A 15,089-nucleotide genomic window follows, 5' to 3' on the forward strand; every position below is an offset into this window, starting at 1 on the left:
CACACACACACACACATATATATATATATATATACATATATATATATAGTAAATTATTTGTATGTTTTTAAATTACGTTTCACTAAACCAAACAGATTAATAAATAAATCCATAATTAAAAAAATAATAATACCGGAACTATTTTTTTTAATGCTTTTAATTTAATACATTGTATAGTATTGATTTTACATTTTTACAAATATTTAATATTTCAGTCTTGATTTTCTATTTTTTAAATGGTTTTAAAAAGATGTTACAACATGAAGATGCTTAGTAATGCTCACTGGAACTCTCAATGAACTCTGTGCTCATATTTACTCATCATATACTAGAAGCAACTTTATTAAAGACGAACATGAGCTACTGACCTTCTCAATCCCCCAACCACAAATATCTACTGCCTCACTTCATGATAGCATGCTTAATGTAGTAATCCGTGGCAGTGGTGCCATGCAAAAAAAGGTAAAAAGCCATGACTTTTAAAGGGGAGAGGTCAGCGCAGTCTAAACTCACACTCTGGCTTGAGCTCAAGGTGACTCTACTCAGTGTATCGACCAGACAGATCAGAGCGGCTAACAAGATCAGCTTACAACTTCTGACATTTGAAGACGCACGAGGGAAATGCCACAATAATCGAGGATCTACGATTGTACGAAAGTCAAGGCTGGCTAAGAGGATGAAGACTTTTTGAATAACTCTTATTACAAGATTATTAGACTGATTGGTGATATAACAATACATGTGTGGATCATTACGGTGGAGGCTAACGGAAAATGTTCCATAATGGAGGAGATCATGTACCTCGTGAGTTCCGTGGGAGAAGTTCAAACGTGCAACGTTCATGCCGGACTTGATCATCTCCTTCAGGATCTCCACAGATCGGGAGGCAGGTCCTGCATTAAGATAAAACATATTGAAAACGTTTTGAGGGACAATTTGCATTACAGGAATAATTCACCCAAAAATGAAAAATTTACTCACCCTCAGGCCATCCAAGATGTATTTGAGTTTGTTTCTTCATTGGAACAGATATGGAGAAATCACTTGCTCACCAGTGGATCCTCTGCAGTGAATGGGTGCCGTCAGAATGAGAGTCCAAACAGCTGATAAAAACATCACAATAATCCACAAGTAATCCACACGACTCCAATCTATCAATTAAAGCCTTGTGAAGTGATAAATTGTGTTTTTAATAAACAAATCCATCAAGACGTTTTTAACTTTAAACTGTTGCTTCCAGTTAAAATATTATGAGTCCTCTATTTATAATAATGTTTTCTTTAGTGCAAAATAAATATACACAGATCAAGCACCATTTACAAGTGAAAAGAGTCCAAAACAGTTCTAAACAAATATGTCAGTGGATTTTGATGTAAGAGGACAACAGGAGACTTTTTCACTGGAGAAAGTGTTATTATGGATTATGGACTCGTTTTTTGACCAAAAGCGAAGGTTTAAAGTTAATTCGTTTTTTATTTACAAACACAGTTTGTCACTTTACAAGACATTAACTGATGGACTGGAGTCGTGTGGTATACTTGTGGATTATTCTGATGTTTTTATCAGCTGTTTGGACTCTCATTCTGACGGCACCCATTCACTGCAGAGGATCCATTGTTGAGCAAGTGATGTAATGCTAAATTTCTCCAAATCTCTTACAAAGAAGAAACAAACTCATCTACATCTTTGCCTGAGGATGAGTAAATGTTCAGCAAATTTTCATTTTTGGGTGAACTATTCCTTTAAGTTCCTTACGTGGTTCACTGACCCAGCGTGCAGACGATGCCCGTGTTGCGAGACACTGTAGGCTCAGAGTCGATGTCCAGCAGACACAGGTGCTCCAGGAAGGTTTCTGCCATAGCAGCATGCATCTGCTGCGTCTGAATGAAGGCAGAGCCCGTAGTCTTTGTCTGAGACATGGCTGGAGCTGCGTCCACGACTGCTAGAAAAGTCCTGGAAGAAGTATGGACAAAGCAGATTTAGATGACTTATGCAAGGACAGTGATTATTTTGAGATTTTTTTATCCTCAGGCCTTTGGAAACACCTTTGACTTACTTTTCTGTACACAAAAGGAAAGGATCTCAAAGAAGCAAAAAAAATCCACCATAATTTCATACAAGACTGCCCTTGTGAAAAAGAAGTACACTTTACCATACTTTTAAAAAGAGTATTTATAATGGAAACAATATACTTAAGTGGAAACTGAATGTAATGTTTTTCGACACTTGACTGCATGTTAATTGCAATTAAATGAAAATGTATTACAGTTTAAATTTATATTAAACGCAAGTAATTGAACTTAACGGTGCTTTTTAGACCCTCTTAAGCAGGACTTAAGTACATATCTTCATGCAATTTCTTTTACATTTGAAATATGGTTAAAGGTAACTGCTGAATATACTGACAAGCATTTATTGTAAACTTACATATAATTTCATTTCTATTATATCTTGTATGTAATAAATTTGAACACATTTTGTAATTACACATTTGTAATGATAAATTACACTTAAGTACATTAATATATATTAACTTTAAATATAAAATCAAATAACACACTATACAGTTAAAATCAAGTATTACATGTGTTTAGTATGTTAGTCAATGAATCTAATTTTGAGATTTTTTTATCCTCAGGCCTTTGGAAACACCTTTGACTTACTTTTCTGTACACAAAAGGAAAGGATCTCAAAGAAGCAAAAAAATTCCACCATAATTTCATACAAGACTGCCCTTGTGAAAAAGAAGTACATTTTACCATACTTTTAAAAAGAGTATTTATAATGGAAACAATATACTTAAGTGGAAACTGAATGTAATGTTTTTCGACACTTAACTGCATGTTAATTGCAATTAAATGAAAATGTATTACAGTTTAAATTTATATTAAACGCAAGTAATTGAACTTAACGGTGCTTTTTAGACCCTCTTAAGCAGGACTTAAGTACATATCTTCATGCAATTTCTTTTACATTTGAAATATGGTTAAAGGTAACTGCTGAATATACTGACAAGCATTTATTGTAAACTTACATATAATTTCATTTCTATTATATCTTGTATGTAATACATTTGAACACATTTTGTAATTACACATTTGTAATGATAAATTACACTTAAGTACATTAATATATATTAACTTTAAATATAAAATCAAATAACACACTATACAGTTAAAATCAAGTATTACATGTGTTTAGTATGTTAGTCAATGAATCTAAATTAGTGTACCTCTTTAAACCACAATAAAATGATTAAAAAGTACTTTAACGCAAAACTAAAATTTTAAAGTGTGCTCGTGTTTAGAAACAGTCATGAAAGTGCTATATCTTTTAGTACACTTAAGTGACCTTTTCCTTAATTTTATATTATCTGCAAGTACAGTTTTAATATACTTTTAGGATTTAAAGTACACTACAAGTGCACATTCAGTGCAATTAAGCACACTTCCTTTTCACAAGGCTGAACAAAGCAAGATATTCACAGAATAATGACTTAAATTTCATTCAGATGCTTGCACAAAGCTATCATATGGTTTAACATGGTTCAAAAGAGTAAATGAGAGCCAGTGGCAGCACTGCCTGAGCCAGAAAGGAAGAGTGTGTTTAAATGCATGACTGCACACACACATTCCAGCACACTGTGATCTCAGGGTAAAAAGACAACTTGTCAAAGTAATAAAATATAGTGTATAAATATAATAATAATTATTTGATAATAAATATAATGTCAATAAACAACAAAACATGTTTAACGTTTAATTAAACTGATTTAAGTAAATGAACTAAATGCGTAAATTATTAATTCATTTCAGATCCAATTTTCACCAGAAAATGGCAGGTTCACTTTTTAATTACGTGGACAAAAATATTTATTTCTAATCACATTTAAGGTCCAAATATACGTTTATTTTATTAGCAAAACGTCTCCAAACAGCCAAAGCGTGCTTTCAGTTCGTAGCATCTATTTTGATCTGCCCTGTTTAAATGATCTGTTGAGTTCAGTGCCTCCTACCTCAGAAGATGAACGCACGCCTGCAGGAACTTCTGCTCTCTTCCTCCGCCACTGTCTCAATTTATCCAGTCTGAACTGACCGGCACTACTTCCCACAGCTCAGCGTGTTCTTCCGACAGGGTCTGTATAATTCAGTATTTTGAATTGAGTACAAATTATTACATTAATAATATTAATACTACGATATATTGATAATATTGATATATTTATTATATATATTGAGGACTATTTCACTTTGCGCGAACGTTTTTTCAACCTCAGCCAATCACTCAGAAACCACCTGCAGATTAATAGGAACTTGATACCGTCATATGAAGGAGTGAGTGTGATCGTTTCATTTTGGGATTTAATGAACAAAAAACACGTAACAGACATTTTATTGTATGAATTCAGATTTCCATGTAATATTTGCCATTCTATTGGATTTTTATTGCTAATTAAAGTATTGTACGATTCTATTTCACTCCTCACTGTTTACAGTAGGCCTACGTATGACTTTACCCAACACCCTCACCACTCCTTCATGTCATTTCATAAATACCAGCCATTGCAGGCATCTGAAATACTAATAATAGCTCAAGGCCTACAGCTGAAACTTTGATGCCCATGATAGAAGAGCTGCTTGTTTGAGTTGTTGCCTATTCTGTATGCCATTTCCACAGTGTAGGAAAGGTCAGATCATCTGATGCTTTGCATATATATATCCAAATAATGTTTGTCATAATTAGTCTGTCATTAAATTCACTACACATACTTACCCTTCAGTGTGTTCATGTTGCAGAAATGTTGATTGATGGGTAACAGTATGGGTGACCTTTAAAAATGCATAGCTTCCTGTCTAACATTAGGCCGTACAGTTTTGCCCGCTAACAATCATGTTTTGAAATGTTGAATGAAAAATGTTGGTTTCTATGCAAAGTCATGATGTTTCTTCATTGCCTGTCTTTTTTATTCACTTCTAAGGAGGCCATTTCCATCCTCTTACCTCTATGAGTTCTTGTATTCTATGTTTAATAAAAATAAAAATACAATTTTTTAATTCCATCCTCTGGTACAGTATGTTCTCCATGTCAAAGGGCACGTCTCAAGGAAACCCTTGACAAGTGACATATGAAAAGCTAAGCTCTTAAAATACATCTGGCAGGAATGGACACCTTATAGGTATGGGTTTGCTTTATCATATCACACACTGATCTGAATTACAGGTTTGCAGTTTCATACATAATTCGCAAGCAGCATGTACTGGTAATGTATTAAGTATTATAAGTAATAAGTCATTAGAAAGCATCTGCTATTAACATGCATATTACTTAATGTATTTTTAATGTCAATCTCTTTGATGCATTCATGTAATAATAGAGAGAGAGATTTAGATTTAGAGAGATAACTACCTAAAGATTTTTCACCCTTTTCACTTAAAAATGTTAAATATTTAAATGATTAATCAATTTAGTTACTAAATTCAATTATTAAATGACTGTTAATAACAATAATAATACTGCTGTTGTTGTTGTTGTTGTTGTTGTCTGCTATGGTTGGACCTGAAAAATGTATAGTGTGGAAAATTAATATGAATAATATAAAAATACAAATATAAATATAAAAAAGTAAATTATTTTCAAAAAAGAGAGGGATTTTAATGGGTTGATACAGAAAATAAATATAATAATAGTATTATTATTATTTAAATATTAATATATATCATAATTGTTTGCAAGATTTGCATTCTTTGAGAACATTCTGTGGTCAAATTTTATTTTATTTTATGTTATTAATTTTTAAAGATGCAAAATGAGAAGATCAAATGCAACCCCCTGCATGTCCATGACCTGATATTTTCATCTCTTAATGCATGCTGTGTTATACACCGCCTGACTCTGTGTGTGTGTGTGTGTGTGTGTCATTCATTTAATAAAGGGTGGATATGTTGCTCTCTTCTATTGTGTTGAGTCATGTTTTCTATTCTATATTCTATTCTAATTTGTTCTATTTGTCTGTGCAGTGCTGTGTTCTATTTTATTATATTTTTTCAATTAAGTTATTTTATGGTCTGTTCTGTTCTATTATATTCTATTGTGTTGTGTTGAATTCCATTTTGTGTTCTTGTCTGTTTTGTTTTTTTCTATTCTATTTTTTATTTGAATGTGTTCTTTTATGGAGTGTTAAGTTCTATTCTGTGGTGTTCTAGCCTATTGTGTTGCGTTATATTTTCTATTATATATTCTGTTCTAATGCATTCTATTTATTTTTGCAGTATTTTCTATTTCATGTTTTATTCTATTCAGTTATTTTATGCTGTGTTCTGTTCTGTTCTTTTCTTTTCCCTCTTCTGTTGATGTTTCTATGAGTAAGACAACCACTATCTCCCTCTAGTGGACAATAGACAATACTGAAAACATCAGGTTAACTGCTTGGACAGCTTGTGTCTCCTGTCTCTATGTGCAGAGGTTATATTTAAACACCCTGTGCTCAAGGCACACCCTACTTTTAATCTACATCTGCAGCAGCCAGCACTCTTGTCAAACTGTAGATATTTTCCCTATACTCTTTTTGACACATCCACTATTCTTTCGTATCTCCAGACATTGGGAGATAAGGTTTGTTGTGCTAAATTTAGATCCATTTGCTTTTAATTGAGGTTCAGCTGTCTCTGGTGCATATGCAGGCACAAATGTGCCGTTTCATACATCCCACAAAGAACTGATATAAGATAAATGGCTCATGAGTATTGTCGAGGCATTTAAGATAATTAATTTTATTTCATTATTTTATAAAGTATTTAATTATTTATGCATATATTATTTAGTAAAACATTGTATTATTTAAATGTATTTTTAGAATTTTAACTAGTATTACTGCTTCTTAATCCCATTCTCAGTTATGTAATAGAATGACAGACAGCACATTTTCTTACCAGAGAGAGTCTTAATTAAACATTTAACATTTTAATTGTGACATTTTGAACCATCTGTAATGTACACAGTGACTTTATGCAGTTTTTAGGTGGGTGCTAGAGCTACATCTGCAGTACCTGCATTAGTGTAGGACCAACATTACCAGGTACCTGAGACCTGGATAATTACAGAATAAGGCCAGGATGTTGTGTCTGAGATCACACAAATGACTTAACTTGCATATTGTAAAAGCAATGATTTTGGTACTGATTTTTGTACTGGAAAGATGTATGTCTAAAAAAACACCCTTGGTGTAATGTGAACATGATACAAGTGGGACGGTTTGGGCCATTGGGAGGTTAAATTCTTGTGTGTTCATTATCTCCTCTGCTTTGTACCTTTCTGACAGTTAAATGGGCCGCACTCACACAGTCTCCACCGCCATCCATCTCTTTCAGATCTCCTGTGTTGTTTCCCACCCACTAGAATGACTAAATGATGAGGTACTGTCACAAAGCAACCTATTTTTATCCACTCAAAGTTCTTGTTAACATGATAAATTATGAAAATGACTTTGTTGAAAGCTTAACATACCTGAAACAGGATGTTTTTGTGAGGACTGAGGCCCGTCAGGACAATTCATATGAATATTTATAATCTTTATAATCTATCAAACATTACGTGTAACACCAATGCATTTGCTATAAGGAATAGAACAAAATAGGATTGAACAGAATACAATAGAACAAAAAACAAAGCACAACATAATAGAACAATTTAACAGAACACAACTCAGCAGATCCAGATATGATATAATACAACAGTAGTATAGAATAGAACATAAAATAACAGAACAGAACACAACAGAATAAAATAGAGCTCAACACACCACAGAAGAACCAAATAGAATAGAATGCAGAATAAAATTCAGCTCACCACAGAAGAACAAAATACCATAAAACACAACTCAAAATAGAATAGAACTTAACACATCACCGAAGAGCAGAACACCACACCACACCACACAACTCAGCAGAATAGGACAAGATAGAATTGAAATTCAAACAGAGCACAGAATGGAATTCAACTTACTACAAAAGATCATAACAGAATAAAATAACTCAACAAAATAAAACAGAACTTAACACACCATAAAACAGAATAGAATAAAACATTAGAACAGAACTCCAGAAGACACCAGAATAGAACAAAATTAAATTAAACCTGAAACAAAAGAATAGCATAGAATAAAATAGAACTCAACACAATATGCTAGAACACAACAGAATAGAAATTAACACACCATAAAATAACAGAAATTGAATAAAACAGTAGAACTCAACATCAAACAGAAAAAAACAAAATAGATGAGAACACATAATGGAATTCAACTCACCAGAATAGAATAGAATAGAATAGAACAGAACAGAACACAGCATAAAATAACTGAATAGAATAAAACATGAAATAGAAAATACTGCAAAAATAAATAGAATGCATTAGAACAGAATATATAATAGAAAATATACAGTAACTCAACACAATAGGCTAGAACGCAATATAACTTAACACACCATAAAAGAACAGAAATGGAATAAAACAGTATAGATTAGAACTCAACATGAAACAGAAAAACAAAATAGATGAGAACACATAATAGAATTCAACTCACCACAATACAATAGAATAGAACAGAACAGCATAAAAGGACTGAATAGAATAAAACAATCAAATAGAAAACAACACTGCGAAAATAAATAGAATGAATTAGAACAGAATATAGAATAGAAAACAAAACTCAACACAATAGATTAGATTAGAACACAACAGAGTAGAACTTTGAATAGAACACATTTGAATAAAAGCTAGAATAGAACTCAACATATAAAAAACAAAACAGACAAGAACACAAAATGGAATTCAACACAACACAATAGAATAGAATTGAATAGAACACACCATAAAATAACTTAATTGAAAAAATATAATAAAATAGAACACAGCACTGCACAGACAAATAGAACAAATTAGAATAGAACATAGAATAGAAAACATGACTCAACACAATAGAAGAGAGCAACAGATCCACCCTTTATTAAATGAATGACACACACACAGAGTCAGGCGGTGTATAACACAGCATGCATTAAGAGATGAAAATATCAGGTCATGGACATGCAGGGGGTTGCATTTGATCTTCTGTTCCATGATCTACCAGGCGTGTCTTTTCTGCTCACCCCTCCTCCCCTCCTGCTACTAGCACACTGGCTGTCAGCTGCCGGTCTCATGACCCCGACGGCACGCACTGAGCATGCCCGAGCTGTCGTGTGTTGTCAGGGAGAAAGCAGACAGCGGAGACAGCGAGAAAAGCAACCCATGAGAGGAGCCAGACGAGAAACAGGGACGGCTAGACAATAGGGGTACACATTTCTAATTAAGATTATTTGTGTCAGCTGACTCACTTTACATATATACGCTTCCTGGTGTGGGGCATTTTGGGATGTTTCGTTAAGGTTATGACAAACAGACCTCGTTCAAAGCATCTGCCTTGTCTTCAAGAGGTGAGAGACTGGGATTTTCTATTATAGTGCAGAACTAATGCAATTGAACTCGTTTAATATTTTATGGCTTCTTGTGCTCATATTATGTTTTATTCATTTATTCATTTATTGTTTAAAGAAATTATCAGAGCATCCAACAGGTGTATTACAGAACAAATGACGTCTGTCTACATTTAATTATTACATTTAAATCTATATACAAAAATACTGTATTTAATATAAAAATATATATTAATAAATTGCTGTACTTTACTTTACTTTTACTTTACTTTTAGTCATTTAGCAGACGCTTTTATCCAAAGCGACTTACAAATAAGAAAAAGTAATTAAAACTAAAAGCTAAAACTCTATAAATACTATATATATACACACATTTAAGAAAATAAAACAACTTAAATAAAAATGACAAATGCATACAACAACACTTCAAAACTAAAACATTTAAATTTAAATTTAGCATTTAAAATACGTTTTTGGATGTGTGCGGACCTTCTCTTTTGCACATGCAACGTTTCACTAGCTTGCTCACCCGCGACCACTTCCGCGGTAAACTAAGCTTCTTTTTAATTAGTTTAACAAAACTCAAATTGAATTCAGCTGGACACACTTTCCTGTTTATCCCAACAAATGGCCAAGCAAAGCGCACGACACTGACAAGGTACGCGATACAGTACGAGACCAAACGCCATTTCAGCACGTCTCCACAGTACTTAAAATCTAATTTAACTCACCACATCAAATACATAAATGCAGTAATTTAAAGTACATTATAAGTGTTTTGTAAAGTACGCCACATGCGGAGTCAATATGTGCTGACACAAATGAACTCTAAATGGACGTTTAATGAATTGCCTCTCTTGCATTGTGTTGTCACAGGTTGCCATGGAGATGACTGCTAATTTACTCCAGAAAATGAGCGCAGCCCTTCCATCGGCTTTGTTCAACCTGTGTTGACTTCCCAAACCAGCCTAGCCTAACCACACTTAGCTGGAATGGATGAATGTGGCAGAGGAAACTCACTAGAACAGCATCTATGAACAGCATGGTATGAAAATCACACATGCTAACCATTATCTAATCCACTTAAAGCAAATAAGGTGCCTTGATGGACAATATAGCCAGTCCAAGCTGATGATCTAAGATGTAGGCCGCCCTACTGACACAGTCACCCCCTTGAGTAGATTACAGACTGACTGATAAAGGCTATTCAGTGTCTAATGAATGGGGGATGGGTAATGCATTAGCGCATCACAAGGGAAATTAGCTGTGATTGACCTGTGATAACTCTTTCAGAGCATCGGTGAGCAATTCTGGAGCGACGAAGACTTGGATGGTGACAGCGATGGTGAGGATTTCTTCTACGGAGCCCAGGTTAGCATATTACCAAAATATCTACTTGAAATACATGCTACACCTCAAGCTAATTTGATAAATTAGCAAACAAAGCTCATTTTGTTCATTCATTCTTGTATTTTATCTATCTATCTAGGTGTATTTGATCTATTATCTGTTTGTTTTGTCTATCTACATACTACAGTGGCTGATTGTAGAATACATTGGGGTTACCAAAGTGCATTGTGGGGTTTTCAGGGGATTAGTGTGGGTTTATGGGCGGCTCCCTAGTATGAGGAGCAGCAGATGGTTCCAGTTTTTCAGATTACCTGAACTTGCTTCAGATTTCTTGCCAAAACGAAGAGTATCTGTCCCCTGTTAATGAATAACAAATGAACAAATCATTCGGGACATTATTTTTGCTTGGTTAAGCTCATAAAATGGTGCTTTCTCAGTAAAAGAACATAGAAGGTAAAATTGTGATTTAAAAAAAACTATGACAAACAATTTATCATCTTCAGTAAACGCAGTAGAGTTAAGATGACTATGTTATCCAAGAACTGGCTTAGTTTAACTTGACAGGTAACAGTTGGGTCTCACCATTTCTATAATTTTAATGGCAGGCCTTGTCTGATCAACCACATATTATTTTCTTGATCAGGTTAACCTCAAATTTGAAAATATATTTGAACTGAAATCATAAAAATATTGGAAACCAATGTACTCAGTGTAATTGATGGTCAGTTAATCTACTCTTTGACAACAGGTTATTGTAAATGAAATTTTGAGGGAAAAAAATGAGAGGGCACTTACAGTAGTGTTCAAAATGTCCACCTCAGAGATTTTTCATTTAGTAAAGGGTTATTGTCATTAACTAAAACTAAAACTTAAAAATGAGTCAGTAATGTCATTACTTGAAATTAAATAAATATGAACTGAAATAAAATATAGAAAAACTAGTTGTGAAGATGTATGTAATACTAAAATGACTAAAACTAAATCGACTAAAACTTTATAAAAATGACAAAAAAATTTAATAGTATCATATATTAATGATACTAAAATTACTCTGGTTCAGTAACATATTTGACAATGTTTGATGACATGATAATATATATTGTAAATAAATACATTTAAATGCAGTCTAAAAAATTTACAGAAGTAATAGTTTAGAAATAAATTTAATATAGATACAGATTTATGTGGAACTCAAGACTCACTTCAAAAACAGGCACTGAAAAAAAACTGGGACATCAAGACAATTTCAAGCAAACTGAAACACGGGATGCACAAAATATTTGTGTAAGATTATAATATGCTTTCACTAAGTGAATAAAAAAAAAATGTTGGAAAAAGTATAATTATCATCAATGGACATGAAATGTACCCTGAATGGACTCTTATGGCAAAGCCTGTTTCTTTGCAGGGTCATTATGCCACTGACCTGAGTCGACATCCACAGTTGGACATTGATGTTGGTGCAGTGAGGGACATCTATTCTGAAAGAGCCATTTCTGTCAAGTACGTTTAGAGCCACAAAGCTTCTACAAGCCCCATGAAATGCTAATACAGTGTGTGAATAAAAGGAAATCAGTTGAGCTTGCATATAAGGGATACGTCATTTGTTAAGGTCATTGTTAATCTAATGTTTATTTTATTATTTTTATTATTGTCCCAAAAAACTTCTATAACTTCTCAGACTTTGTGTCTACTGTCTATATTTCAGGGAATATGACACCATTGATGATGTCGATATTGATCTACACATTAACATCAGCTTCCTGGATGTAAGAGATCCACAAATACTGTAATATATTAGCTAGATTCTGCCTGCCACTGAAAATACATACGCTGATATGCATATTTATATAGCAAAAAGTTCACATGCCCTACGTATGTTTGCAGGAGGAGGTGGCGTCAGCATGGAAGGTCACGAGGACAGAGCCAATCATTCTACGCCTTCGCTTCTCACTGTCCCAGTATCTAGATGGACCAGGTGAGTAATAAATGACTATGTCAGCTACAAAAGACAGGAAGTGACTCAACTGAAGCATCTCAACCTCTTCCAGAACCCACTGTGGAGGTGTTCCAGCCAACTTGTAAAGATGGTTTCTGCCTTGGGGTTCAGCTTAAAAGGTAAATAGTCTTTCTATTCTGTTTTGTACAGCGTGACATACTGCATATGCCTCGGTAATGATTACACCAACAAATATTGATGTCTTCTCCCAGAATTCTCAGCACGTTTATATCGAATCAATGGAAACATCTAAGCAATGAGTTCCTGAACGCCCAACAGAGGAAGAGACACAGCTGGTTTAAGGCTGGAGGAACTATCAAGAAGTTCAGGGCTGGACTTAGCATCTTCTCACCGATAACCAAGTAAGATTCAAAACACTCCAGAGAGTAAATGTACTAGATATAAAAAAAAATGTAGATATATAATATGTATATAATTTTTTTTGTTCCTCAGGTGCTCCAGTGTTCCTCTGATTCAGGGCCCTGGGGTGAAGACAAGGCCAGCAGGACAGGAGTTGAGAGTGACCCGCTTGATGAGCCGCTCCATGTCCTGCACCAAAGGAGAACTGCACACCTCCAGCCCAATTGGACAAGTGCGTTTGAACATGCCTATATATTATAATGATGTATATATGTATCGTTTAGACTTTGGGGTCGGTAAGACTTTTTAATGTTGTTAAAAGAAGTCATTATGCGTATTAAGGCTGCATTTATTAAAATCAGTAATATTGTGGAAAATCATTGCAGTTTAAAATAACTGTTTTCGATTTGAGTATATTTTCAAATGTAATTTATTCCTGTGATGCAAAGCTGAATTTTCAGTATCATTACTCCAGTCTTCAGTGTCACATGATCCTTCAGAAATTATTCTAATATGCTGGTTTTGGTGCTCAAGAAATATTTCATTTGGTTATCAATGTTGAAGATATGTTTGTGGGAAACATTGTTTTTATTTATAAATATATTAAGCAATTTATGTCAAATGATTGCTGTTTCAATAGAGTGTGGCCGTCCCAGACTCGAGATCCACCGTGCACATCACCACCAGGCAGCTCATTCAGCTCTTCTTCTCCTCACAAGCTCTCATTCACTGCAAGAGCATCCCAACCCTGGAGTACGGCTTCCTCGTGCAGGTAAACCTCAACAGAGTTAAATGTAAAACTCTTCTAATGAATTGCAATTAGTCTTCTTTCTTGCAATTATTTGCATACTTGTGATTGTGATTGGCTGTTTCAATCGCAAATCTCTCTTTCTCTGCATCCTTTCCTTTTAATGATATTACAACCTAATTATCCAGCTTCTTTTGTCCTCTAGGTTATGAAGTACTCAGAGCAGAGGATCCCCACTCTGAACGATTATTGTGTTGTCTGTGATGAACAGCATGTCTTTCAGAATGGTTCCATGCTCAAGGTACACAACAGATTCTTGGAAAACTCCATTAAAATACACCAGTAAAGCCATAAAACTATCATCTCAGTTTCTTTTGTGTACGTGTATTGTTCAGCCTGCTGTTTGTACGAGAGAACTGTGCGTGTTCTCCTTCAATACTCTGGGTGTCATGTCAGGAGCTGCAGAAGACGTAGCTACTGGAGCTGAGGTATCACACACACGTTTATATTGCTAAATTAAGATATACCAGAGACTTCTATTGTTTATATATGACCTTTATATAAGATTAGTATTTTATATAATTTATATAATATGTTTTTGTACAGGTAGTGGACCTGCTGGTGGCAATGTGTCGTGCTGCACTTGAATCTGCCCGTAAAAGCATCATCTTTGACCCTTACCCCTCTGTTGTTGACCCTCATGACCCCAAGTCTCTGGCCTTCAATCCGAAGGTAGATACTTTATCAGATAAAATGAATAAATATCAGTTTTAGAATTTTCACGTTTCATCTTTACAATGACTCTGAGACCTTCTTCATTAATTTTCCACTTATAGAAAAGAAGTTACGAGCGACTACAGAGAGCATTAGACAGCATTACATCAATCCGAGAAATTACACAAGTGAGTAATTCAAAGTGCAAAAACAGAATTACAAGATGTATACTCTGAATTCTAAGAAAAAAGTCTCAATTGCAAGATGTAAACTTGCAATAGCGAGTTAAAGGGGTGGTTGATTGCGATTTCACTTTTTTAACGTTAGTTAGTGTGTAATGTTGCTGTTTGAGCATAAACAATATCTGCAAAGTTACGAAGCTGAAAGTTCAATGCAAACGGAGATAATCGTCTTTTAAAATTCTGGCAGTTTAATGCCTACAAAAACG

At 34.2% G+C, this 15,089-nt stretch overlaps 1 protein-coding gene and 1 pseudogene across 1 annotated transcript in view; one reads left to right on the forward strand and one right to left on the reverse strand.

Annotated features, from left to right (window-relative positions):
- The window catches only part of LOC107753614 (pyruvate kinase PKM-like), a 22,603-nt pseudogene extending 18,554 nt beyond the window's left edge, over positions 1-4,049 (reverse strand).
- Positions 4,050-9,196: 5,147 nt separating this feature from the next.
- Positions 9,197-15,089, forward strand: part of LOC107753615 (poly [ADP-ribose] polymerase 6-like) — a 10,668-nt gene continuing 4,775 nt past the window's right edge. The window contains exons 1-14 of the mRNA XM_016569818.1: positions 9,197-9,470; positions 10,347-10,515; positions 10,764-10,841; positions 12,229-12,323; positions 12,529-12,589; positions 12,708-12,798; positions 12,872-12,938; positions 13,032-13,181; positions 13,273-13,411; positions 13,820-13,951; positions 14,133-14,228; positions 14,323-14,415; positions 14,534-14,659; positions 14,764-14,829. Coding sequence (XP_016425304.1) covers positions 10,471-10,515; positions 10,764-10,841; positions 12,229-12,323; positions 12,529-12,589; positions 12,708-12,798; positions 12,872-12,938; positions 13,032-13,181; positions 13,273-13,411; positions 13,820-13,951; positions 14,133-14,228; positions 14,323-14,415; positions 14,534-14,659; positions 14,764-14,829 — 1,239 coding nt within the window. The 5' untranslated portion in view covers positions 9,197-9,470; positions 10,347-10,470. The remainder of the gene's footprint in view (positions 9,471-10,346; positions 10,516-10,763; positions 10,842-12,228; positions 12,324-12,528; positions 12,590-12,707; positions 12,799-12,871; positions 12,939-13,031; positions 13,182-13,272; positions 13,412-13,819; positions 13,952-14,132; positions 14,229-14,322; positions 14,416-14,533; positions 14,660-14,763; positions 14,830-15,089) is intronic.

The sequence above is a fragment of the Sinocyclocheilus rhinocerous genome, unplaced genomic scaffold (assembly GCF_001515625.1).
Source record: "Sinocyclocheilus rhinocerous isolate Xijiao unplaced genomic scaffold, SAMN03320098_v1.1 scaffold200, whole genome shotgun sequence".
In the NCBI taxonomy this organism is placed as follows: domain Eukaryota; kingdom Metazoa; phylum Chordata; class Actinopteri; order Cypriniformes; family Cyprinidae; genus Sinocyclocheilus; species Sinocyclocheilus rhinocerous.